The following is a 12,332-nucleotide window of genomic DNA, read 5'->3' as shown; positions in this document are numbered from 1 at the left end:
TTTTTTTTTAAGGCATCCAGCAATTGGGACAAGACAGACGTCGGAAATGAAGAAGTCAGGGAGTTGTAATTTAGGTAGTCCCTCTGTCTCTCCTTAAGATGGGAGTCATCCCAGCTTTTCTCCTTGGAACTGGGGTTGTAAGTCAGGCCAGCTATTGGGCCATAGCCAGCTTCTCCTACTGCAGGCCCCTTTTCCCAAGTACTTCCCAAGCTCAGAGAGTTCAGCAGGTTACTCTTCTCCTGCTATGGGGGAGGAGGCAACAACTGTGTACATCTTTGCAGGGCTGTGGGCTTATATTGTATTTTTAGTTATTAGTTCTGAATTTAGAATATTTTAAAAAACCTTTAAAAAAACGGAACTTCAAAAATATCTCAGTACTGGTAGTTGCACTACAGAAGAGCTTTTTAAAATAAATATTTTACCTTAGCTAAAACTAATTTGTTACCATGCACTGGACATACAGAAATATTACAAAAAATTTATCTTTCATTATTGTTTGCAGTGTTGTTGTAGCCATGTTGGTCCAAGGATATTAGAGAGACAAGGTGGGTGACGTAATATCTTTTATTGGACCAACTTCTGTGTAAGATCAGAAGCTTGTCTCTTTCACCAATAGAAGTTGGTCCAATAAAAGATATTACCTCACCCATCTTCTCTCACAAATATAGTAGTTATTTAAACATTATTTTCAGTTATGTTTTGAGAAGTTTTTCAAGGACATTGGACAATGTTATCTACATTTTCACTTTTGTTTTTAATTCATCACTGTTTACAATATCTTCTTAGAGAATGGTCCAGGGTTCTGGTCTCAGCTCTGCCATTGTTTTACTGTGTGATCTTGCACAAATCACATACAGTTTCATTTTCAAGGAGTGCTGAGCTTCCACAAGTTCAACAGAAATAAGTGGCTCTTCTGAAAATCAGGCCCTGAATCTCCCTATACCTCCATTTACCTAGCTTTGAAATTAAGGTTTTAAGATCTACAGATGAAATATTCTATATACATGCCAATTATTCAGAATCAATAATAAAAGATAGGATATAAAATGTATTTTAAGACCATTTTTGTTCTTTTCAGCAAACACTGATATTTTCCAACCAAAATTTCTCATGGAGACATTCGGTTTACTTCCTTGTTTGTGACCCAGTTATGTGAGCACATCTCTAGAACTAACTGCTGCTGAAGATTCAGCACTGATCACTCACTCTTTGTTTTCAGATAATTGCCTAACAGGGGAAATTGTATTGTCTTTTTTTGTTTTGTTTTGCTTTTAATTTAAATCCATCTCTCCATCATAGAGAAATTAACAAACGATGTGAATTTTTATGCATTACCAAGCAATACAAAATTTACGGTAAGGCAAAGTTTGGGTCTAATCGACCAGACAGTAAGCATGTTGAATATATCCATTTCTTTCCAGCTACCATAAGATACATTGGTGTGTTACATCCATTACAGATTAGAGTCAGAGATAGGAAACTGCCTGTGGGTAAAGTTACATCCATTTAGAATTCTCCAGTATTTGATGGTTCTGTCCAAGTTCCATAGTCACAGTTTCTATTCTATAGGATATAAAATGAGAATATTAAGCAAGAAGTACTGCAGAATCAATGAGCCCTGGGAACAGCTTGCTTACCTTGAACAGAGAGTGATTTATCACATCTGTGAAATCACTAAGGCCAGGTCTACACTTAAAAGTTAGATCAAATAGCTGCATCGCTCAGGGATGTGAAAAAAGCCGTAGCTATTGCCGACCTAAACCCCAGTGTAGTCGTGGCCAGGTCAACAGAAGAATACTTCCATTGTCCTAGTTGCTGCTGTTCGGAGAGATGGACTTGCTACAGTGACAGAACACTCCCTTCCATTGTTATAGGAAGCACTTATACTACAGCTACAGCAGCATAGCTGCAGTGCTATAGCATTGCCGCTGTCGCATAGACATGGCATAACAGTATGTACTCAACTGGGCAGGAATTCAGCAATTATAAGGCACAGGAAAAAGGTAAGTTAAACAGACATATTTGCTAGAATGTTATCTAATTCTAATTGTTTGGACATTCAGCAACATAATGTGTGACCCTTAAAAAGATACTAGGTGCTCAGAGTTCAGATAGTGTTGTAAACGCAAGAGGATTAGCATAAAGTGTACTGCTTAAAATATAATGAATGCCTCTCTCTAATATGTACCCAGGTTCATAGTGTAGGCAAATGAAATAATCACTGTGTTTATTCAGTGAACAGACATTTTACCAAATGATTTTAACCTGCAAGAAAATTAATGTGCAAACTTTAAACAGGAAACAGCTGTGTTCAAATGGGTATATCATGTAGCAGGCAATGACTCCTGCTCTTCTGGCTCAAACACAGCCACTATAATAAAGAGAATTCTGAACACCAACTACCATCTTCTGTTGTGACACAGAAATCACTGTCACCCTCGACGTTATTGCTACGCTCACCCAACACAGGGTTCAAAGGAATAAAGCTCTGTTATTTAAATTACTTAAGGCTGGCCGTGTATTCCTTCTAGAATTTGATGGGTATCTTTGCAAATGTGGGCATTGCTTAGGAGAAGCTGTTCATAATTGAAAAAAGCCTAGGGAAGCATAACAATTATAGAGCTATAGAGTTTAAGGCTAGAAGGGATCATTAGATTATCTAATCTGACCTACTGTATAACATATGCCAGAGAATTTCGTTTAGTTACTCTTGTATTGACCCTTATCATTTGCATTTGACTAACCAATAGCTTCCAGAAATGCATTCAGTCTTGATTGAAGACTTTAAGAGATGGAGAATCCACAACTCCCCTTAGTAATTTTTTCCAATGGCTAATGAACATCACTGTTAAAAAATTGTGCCTTATTTCTAATTTGAACTTGTCTGGCTTTAACTTCCACCTGTTGATTCTTGGTATGCCTCTCTCCGTTAGGCTAAAGAGCCCTTTAGTACTGTAACAAAGTAAGTGAGGTGCATTCTCATTAAAAAAACAACAACAACAACGATTCTGCGCACAGTCACTAGTAAACTGCAGACTAACATTATGGATTGTTTAGTTATTATAGGTAAATATAATGTACCATCAGCTTGGAGTCAGATATACAGCAGGTCATTCGGTGTCAAATTCTTGTTCTGTACATTTTTTAGGTCTAATTCTGTTCTTAGTTATGCTGGTGAAAATCAGGAGTAACTTCACTGGAGTTACACAATGATATAAGTGAGATCAGAATCAGTCCCCCCTTTAGGAAATAAACTGTATTAATAAGATCATTGGTGTACTTTATTGTTTACACCTTGAAGGCAGATAAGACAATCATAAATTATTGATGTATTTCAAATAGCGAAGTACGCAAGTCTTACCATTAGATGATCATTCACAATCATTAACTCAATGTATTTTGTTTCCTCCTCAACTTTACGTGAAATCTGATGAACCTGCAGAAAGATTAACAAACAAGTTGTTTAAAGGGAAACAAATCTTAATTTGCCACATCAACAAGGGCAAAGCTTTTGATATGGTCTCCCACAGTATTCTTGCCAGCAAGTTAAAGAAGTATGGATTGGATGAATGGACGATAAGATGGATAGAAAGCTGGCTAGATCGTCGGGCTCAATGGGTAGTGATCAACGGCTCGATGTCTAGTTGGCAGCCGATATCAAGCGGAGTGCCCCAGGGGTTGGTACTGGGGCCAGTTTTGTTCAAAATCTTCATTAATTATCTGGATGATGGGATGGATTGCACCCTCAGCAAGTCTGTGGATAACACTAAGCTTGATAGATACACTAGAGGGTAGGGATAGGGGCCAGAGTGACCTGGACAAATTGGAGGATTGGGCCAAAAGAAACCTGATGAGGTTCAACAAGGACAAGGGCAGAGTCCTGCATTTAGGATGGAAGAATCCCATGCACTGCTACAGGCTGGGGACGGACTGGCTAAGCGGCAGTTCAGCAGAAAAGGACCTCAAGATTACAGTGGACAAGAAGCTGGATATGAGTCAACAGTGTGCCCTTGTTGCCAAGAAGGCTAATGGCATATTGGGCTGCATTAGTAGGAGCATTGCCAGCAGATCAAGGGAAGTGATTATTCACCTCTGTTCGGCACTGGTGAGGCCACATCTGGAGTATTACGTCCAATTTTGTGGCCCCCACTACAGAAAGGATATGGACAAACTGAAGAGAGTCCAGTAGAGGGCAATGAAAATGATTAGAGGGCTGGGGCACACAATTTATGAGGAGAGACTGAGGAAACTGGGCTTATTTAGTCTGCAGAAGAGAAGAGTGAGGGGGGATTTGACAGCAGCCTTCAACTACCTGAAAGGGGGGAGTGCGTTCGAAAGAGGATGGAGTTTGGCTGTTCTCAGTGGTGGCAGATGACAGAACAAGGAGCAATGGTCTCAAGTTGCAGTGGAGGAGGTCTAGGTTGGATATTAGGAAAATATTCACTAGGAGGGTGATAATGCACTGGAATGGGTTACCTAGGGAGGTGATGGAATCTCCATCCTCAGAGGTTTTTAAGGCCCGGCGTGACAAAGCCCTGGCTGGGATGATTTAGTTGTGGTTGGTGCTGCTTTGAGCACGGGGTTGGACTAGATGACCTCCTGAGATCTCTTCCAACCCTAATCTTCTATGATTCTATGAATTCATTTCCCTGTGTTCTCGTTTATTAGGCCAGGTCTACACTAACCCCCCAATTCGAACTAAGGTACGCAACTTCAGCTACGTGAATAACGTAGCTGAAGTCGACGTACCTTAGTTCGAACTTACCGGGGTCCAGACGTGACAGGCAGGCTCCCCCATCGACTCCGCATACTCCTCGCGCCAAGCAGGATTACCGGAGTCGACGATGAGCACTTCTGGGTTTGATTTATCGCGTCCAGACAAGACGCGATTCGATTGCCTGCCGCCAAACCAGCACATAAGTATAGACAAGCCCTTAGAAATGCTGCCATCCTTCCACCATTTTTTGTCATTTATACTGACTGTAGAACTATTAAAAAACTATTGTACATTTGTACATATGTCAGATCTGCCTGTGTTTCCAAGCTATAAATAGGAACAATCTTTTAACTCCGCATCTGGTCTGCAGATTATTTTTGGAGGGTCAACAGAAAATTATAGATATATAATAAATGTAAATGTATATATATACTGTAGTGTGTCCTCTGCCCCCATTCCCTCCAGAATAGGTGTAAATCCTACAAAATAAACTTAGAACTTTCTAAAAGAACCCTAGATTTCTGAAAGAGATCCTAAATAATATCTACATCTTTAAAAACTTGTTTGGTACCAGTTGTAAACTCACAGAATTGCTACAAACTCTCAGAATGGCACAATTATCTTTTTCCCCCCAAAAAGCCTTTTTGTAAGGGCTGTACTGTTTATTCAAATTCTAAATCAGTCAGTCAACTATCATTAATACACAGTCAATTAAGTGTCACATTTCCTTCCAGTTTACAGATATTCACAGCCACGTTTCTAAATGACGCCTTTATTTTCCCTGGTCTTCCCAGCAGAATTATGTTATTATTGTTGCTATAAATCTAGAGCAACTGCTTCTTGTTTATGAAAAGTCAAACAATCCCTCTAGCACTATTTGATGTAAAGTGAATTTCACAACAGTTATTTATGTGACCCATTTTTTTTATTTCCCTGTTTTTTTTCATGGCAGTGAATATGTGCTTATCTTTTCTTTGAGCCATTTAGTCTTGTTTTTCATTCAATCCCTGCTTCTTTTCTGGGATGTGTTTGTGCATGTATCATACTCATGGAGATAATCATGACAGCAGAGTATCAATGCAAGTATATATTTCTAAGTGAATTTAGTGCTCATAAAAGGTCATGTAATGCCATTGGTCTCCCCACTTCTCATCTCCCTCCGAACAGCTGCTGCTGAAATCATCTTCCTCTTCTGTTGCTCACACCTTCTCACTCTGTGACAGAATGTACCCCTCTGTCCAAACCCTACACACTGTTGTAATAATCTTTGTACAATGTATGTCTTGTAAGGTATAATTTGAAAACTCATAATTTGGTGATCAATATTGTCCTCATAAAATATGTGTGGCAACATTGTATGTGAAGTTATAAAGTTCCACATATGGTGTTATTAACACATGTTCCAAATGGAGGTTGGCAAACAGGTCTGTGTGCTCTGCCTAATTTGTACTTAAGCAGTAAATCGAGCAGTGGTGGGCAACCTGTGGCCCATCAGGGTAAGCTGATTGCGGGCCGCGAGACATTTTGCGGATGTTGACCATCTGCAGGCATGGCCCCCCGTAGCTGCCAGTGGCCGGGGTTCACCATTCCTGGCCAATGGGAGCTGCGGGAAGTGATGGCCAGCACGTCTCTGTGGCCCGCTGCTTCCTGCAGCTCCCATTGGCTGGGAACGGCGAACCGTGGGTGTAATAAACGAGAGGGGGGATAGCTCCCTTTTGTGGACACCCAGCCAGCCAGTTGGCTATGGAATCACTCTTGGTGGTTGTTCTCTACTTGCTTTACCGGAAAGGGTTAACAAGCCCACAGGTGAAAGGAAAGGAGTGGGCACCTGACCAAAAGAGCCAATGGAAGGGCTAGAACTTTTTAAAATTGGGAAAAAACTTCCCTTTGTCTATGTGTTGTGATTCTCCGGGAAAGAGGGGAACAGGGAGCAGTTATGTTGTGAGAAGCTTAAGCCAGATATGAAAAATCATCAAATCATACCTAGAGATTGCTTATCTGAAATCCCAGATATGTACGTAAATTAGAGAATGTCTAGAAAGACGTGATTAGGTTTATTTCTTATTGGCTAGTGGACTTCTCTGTGTCAGCCCCAAATGCTTTTTGTTTTGCTTGTAACCTTTAAGCTGGACCTCAAGAAGGTTATTCTTGATGTTTAAATTTGTAAGTGGGTTTTTTAAAATCTAGCATAAGCCTAAATTCCAGATGTATTTTCTTTCTTTTTGTTTTTAATAACATTTACCTTTTTTAAGAACAGGATTAGATTTTTGATGTCCTAAGAGGTTTGTGCACATGTTGTTAAATTAGCTGGTGGCAACAGCTGATTTCCTTTGTTTTTCTTTCTCAGCTCTTCCCAGAGAGGGTGTGTGTGAAAGGGCTTGAGGGTACCCCACAGGAAGGAATTCCCAAGTGTGCCTTTCTAGTTTCAAAGGGTTTTTTTGCATTTGGGTGGTGGCAGCATCTACCCATCCAAGGTCAGAGAGAAACTGTAACCTTGGTAGTTTAATACAAGCCTGGAGTGGCCAGTATTAATCTTTAAAATCCTTGCTGGCCCCCACCTTCTGCACTTGAAGTGCCAGAGTGGGGAATCACCCTTGACAGCGGCCACTGGGAGCTGTGGAGGGCCATGCCTGCGGACGATCAACATCTGCAAAATGTCTTGCAGCCCGCAATCAGCTTACCTTGATGGGCCGCATGTGGCCCGCGGGCCACAGTTTACTCACCACTGAAACAGAGTCATCAAGCAGGAGGAGACAAAGGCAGCTCACACAGGTGAGAAAAAGAAGCAGGGAACATCCTTCCACATAGATCTTTTGCCTCCTGGTACCCAGCTGTAAATGTTTCTCAAAAGGCAGGCTGAAACTATAAAAAGGAGGGGCAAACACCCAAGAGACCCCATCTCTCTCTCCCTTCCCATCACTTTCTCTACACCTGAAGCAACGAAGGAAGACTTCATTGGATTCTGGGAGAAGAGGTCCTGACCTAGAGGGTTAGGTCAGAAAGACTGCTGAAGGAATATGGTGAGAAATTTTGCTTGAATCTGATATAGACTGTTAAGTTAGGCTCCAGTAGCATTTTAACTTTATTTTCTTATAACCTTCTCTGACTTTTATGCCTCATTACTTGTATTCACCTAAAACCTCTCTCTTTTTAGTTAATAAACTTGTTTTATTGTTTTATCTAATCCAGTGTGTTTAAATTAAAGTGTTATATCTGCCTTACCATAACCTCTGACTGTGCTCCACTAAATGCATATCTGTATTATCAGAACAAATTTAAAAAGTGGCATATATATTTTACATGGCTCATTGTGCTGCGGGAGATTTTTTAAAAATAAAAGCTACAAGAAGTATCTACTGAGAGCACATTAAAAATCTGAACTTTAGTGAATCTTGTGGAATAAATAGTTGTTTTTTAACCTGGTCATAACACTCATCCCAAATATAAAGGATTTATATTATATTTTCATACTTAAGATAAATGTCCACAATTAATGACCTCTCATCATAATAAACAAGAATGGTGCTCTCGGTTTATAATAGTAAATTTTAATTTGTCCTGCTTTCATTTCATATAACATATTTTCTTTTCAATGAAGGAACCAAACACTATATTTCAAATTGGTACAGTATTTCTAACTTCAATTAAAGAACAAAGATCATTTCATTCTAGAGGTAACAACAACATCATAATCCCCAGATGTTGCGGTTTGGCAATCCAGTAATGGCAGAATAAATGTAGCTGAGGTTTGCAAGAGGGAAAGCTATGGCAAAGCATGACAACATCAGCAGATTTGGGATATCTGTTTGTTCTCTTGAAATTGCATTTCCAGTAGCTCATACTTGCATGATACAACACAGATGCTTAGCGCCTAAGGAGGGATTTCTTCAGCAGGTTTCAGCAATGTTACTCAGATGTTAGATACTGCCTTTGCAACTGTTTTTATTTATTTATGTAGGTCTCATGCTAAAACAACACGAGCAATAGGACTTTATCTGGAGAGATTCCTTTATTAGCTGCAAACCAAGTCTGGTGGCACATTCTTTAGAAATTGTACGGGCACATACCTGCCTTTTACTCCTTTTGTGTCTTGGCTTTACAACAAACTTCTGTGATGTGGTGTTCATTTGCCAGAATTCTAAGTGGAAAACAAAGCCAAATAAATCTAATGTTCCCCAATATATATATATATATCACTTCACTCCATAACCTTGAGGCAGCATGAATACAATATGGAAATTTTCTGTGAATTAGATCTCATAATGATTTCATTTTTCAATTCTTCTTCTAGAAAGGAGGCAACATTACAGCTACTTTTCCCAACAGCAGAGAAATTATAAAAATTCTGCTATTAATAATGCAGGTCTGCTAATATAGCCATTCTGTGGACTTCATCCTCAGACGGTGTAACTGATGTTCAAAGACTAAATTTCACCAAATACTGTATGGTGAATTTTATTTGTATGGTGCTACCATGAACTGAATCATATTTTCTGGAATGCAGGAAACACCCATACTTGCTATGGCTACATTAATTCAATTTGATTGCTCTTTGTGTTAATTTATGCTTTAAGGTGACTGTGACGAAGTGGGACTGTTCTTACTGTTTCCTCTGAATATTGTGTGGGTGCCTCAGTTTCCCCTATGCATTCCTTAAGTCTCTAGGGGGTGAGACTGTTGCAGAGCAAAGGGCCAGTGCACATAAATGGCCGACACTCTGTCTCCTGGCAACTGATGGCTGGGGCCCTTCCCCCCTGCAAGGGGATAGCTAAAGATTAACAAAGAGATCAGGTGACCTCCTGGCCCGGGAAAGAGACAAAGGCCAGAAGGGAGGGGCTGGAGAGGGTTTCAGATTGGGGCTGGCTGGGGACGTGGAGTGAGGGCAGACATGGGTGTCTGGCTCGCTGCCCCCCAAAATGGACCCAGCTGCGGGGTCCTGGTCTCTGTACCTACAAGCTCTGTTTTAGACCCTGTTCCTGTCATCTAATAAACCGCTGTTCTACTGGCCGGCTGAGAGTCACGTCTGACTGCGGAGTTGGGGTGCCGGGCCCCCTGGCTCACCAGGACCCCGTCTGGGCAGACTCGCTGTGGGAAGCTCACGGAGGGGCATAGGATGCTGAATGCTCCAAGGTCAGACCCAGGAAGGTGAAGACGTGTGAGCTTCTTGCCCTGAAGACAGTCTGCTCACAGAAGGAGACTTCACCAGAGTCCTGACTGGCTTCATAGGGAGCAGTTCCAGAGCATCGCCCGGTGACTCCGTGACAGTGACTATATTCACAGCGTAATACATGTTAGAATTGGGAGAGACCTTCTGGGATGTTTAGAATCCCCACAATCAGTATGATATTACCCCACACTAATCCCACTAGGTCTTTAATTTTTTTAAACTTCTAATCATGAGCACTGAGAAATTTATTCTTTTGCCAAATCCCATTTTACTAGGTGCTCATAAACCCCAGTGATGGGTATAAGCTAAACAAAACACAAGGACTCACCATTTTTAACATCCAACCTGAACTTTACCCTCTTCAGTTTTAGATTCTTATTCCTTGTTTCAATAGTGTCTGCTACAGACAGAAGTCCCTTTTCTTCTCTTGTATTAACAACTTTCACATTTTTATAGTCTTTGCCTATCCCTTTAATCAGCTTTCAGTGAGACTACATGAAAGTTCCAGCAATTTCACTCATTTTATGTCAAATCCTCTTTAATATTCTAATTTCCCTTTTCTGCTCTTTCTTTAACTTTTGGAGGTACTAATCATGAAGGCTGAGAACTGTTTTCTGTATTCCAGAGTCATTTTAGCAAAGCTGGTAAAAAGGCATATAGGACTGTGCAAAATTAGGCACTTCCAACTTACATATCTCTGCATTCCAGGTTTGGTTTTGTAATGAAATCCCAAACCATCTGCATTCACATTTGGTTATAAACATTTCCAACATCTCCACTTCTGCTCATACTGCATATACTTTATACCAACTAGTGCATTTGTACATGTGATCCGAACACCAGGATAAAAGGATGGCAATGGCTGCTAAGACCTAAAACTCAAAGTGGACCTGCATGTTTCACTAAACTACATCTAGCTATAGGACATCAGGTTGTAGTGATCAAGAGTTTCTAGTGATAATACATATCATAAGAGCAAAACATAAGTGATTGGCGTATGTCAACAAAAAACACTTGTGAGTATCTTTCTCCCACAGTGTGGTATGAGCAAAGCACAGTCATAGATGCTATACTTATTGTTAGAGCTGAGTGAATAACTGATTTTTTGGTTCAATGGCCCAAAAAAAAAATCCAAAATGATTTTTTTTTCCAGGACAACCAGAAATGAATGTTTTCAGTTTTTCTCACTGAAATGTAAAACTGATTTCTTTTTTTGTTTTAAGTCAAAAAATACATTTTGTTCAATCCAGAATGAAATTCTTGTCTGTTGCTGTTGTTGTTTCATTTGTTTGTTTTTTAAACAAAAAATAAATATAGCTACATTTTGAAACAAAATGTCCTTCCATTTAGACTTTTAAAAATGTTCTTTTCTTCCTGGGTGAAATTATTTGCCAAATCTGACCCAAATTCATGAATATTTTCTGTTCACAAAACTGCATTTTTGGCAAATTAACTATTCATCCCAAAATTTTTTGCCCCGCTCTACTTATTATAAGCTTTCTCATCAGACAATGTGTGGTACTCACTTAAGATCCAATCCTGCAAAAATGTATGCATGTGAATAACTTCACTCATGAAAGTAGTTCCTTTGAAACAAATGGTATTACTCATCTGAGTGAAGTTATTCACTTGCATAAGGCTTTGCAGGGTCGTGTCCTCAGTCTGTATTTCATCATATGTTCTACATATTCTTACAGTTCTTCTTACAGAATAGAAAATGTGAATACTTTTGAAGACGTTTTGCTGCAGTACAATAACTGAAATGCTAAGTGTAACATGCTCTGCACCAAGAGAATAAGAGGAAGAGGATCAGACTAATTCAATCACAGCCAGGGTCAGCTAATGGGGTCTCCTATTACCCCTGAGGGCCACCACCCAGATCTCACAATGAATCAACACGAACCACTTTCAAAGTTATTGTTGCTTGTCTGTTTTCTGTGAGTGCTTTTATATATCCTACCTATACTTATGTTGTAGATCCAGTCCATGTTTTGGTGTCATGCCACCAACTCTTAACTCTTGATTTAAAGATTTGTAGGGCCGCCAGAAGACAAATGGTAAAATTACAACTTTTTATTGGTGAAATAATAATATCTTACATTTATATAGCATCTCAGACTACTTTAATAATTTACAAACTATTTAAGAATCATTTCACCTACCATAAAAATGAAGCCATATCTGGGGTGGAACGTAGCAGCTATGTAACAGCACACAGTAATACTTCACAACATTTTACAAGTGAATGATAATGACGAGAACATGCATAGCGCTTTCCCATCCAAAAGTATCTCAGGAAGAGTACCATGACCAATTGAAATCACAAAGGAAATTGAAATAGAAATAGGGATGTAACAAACCAAGTTGGAATTTGATCACTCCTATTTTGAAGAAGTCCGATGAGAAAAGACGGTTACTCACCGTTGTAACTGTTGCTCTTCGAGATGT

The 12,332-nt window shown here is 39.8% G+C and overlaps 1 protein-coding gene across 10 annotated transcripts in view; it reads right to left on the bottom strand.

The window, feature by feature from the left end:
- Window positions 1–12,332, bottom strand: part of ADAM22 (ADAM metallopeptidase domain 22) — a 196,990-nt gene that overhangs the window by 57,037 nt on the left and 127,621 nt on the right. For all 10 annotated transcript variants that reach the window (XM_065586981.1, XM_065586984.1, XM_065586986.1 and 7 more), the window contains exons 8-9: window positions 8,785–8,855; window positions 3,362–3,436 (exon numbers count right to left, since the gene is read on the bottom strand). In XM_065586981.1, coding sequence (XP_065443053.1) covers window positions 3,362–3,436; window positions 8,785–8,855 — 146 coding nt within the window. The remainder of the gene's footprint in view (window positions 1–3,361; window positions 3,437–8,784; window positions 8,856–12,332) is intronic.

Source organism: Chrysemys picta, chromosome 2 (assembly GCF_011386835.1).
Source record: "Chrysemys picta bellii isolate R12L10 chromosome 2, ASM1138683v2, whole genome shotgun sequence".
NCBI lineage: Eukaryota > Metazoa > Chordata > Testudines > Emydidae > Chrysemys > Chrysemys picta.
This window is presented reverse-complemented; position numbering and strand designations above follow the sequence as displayed.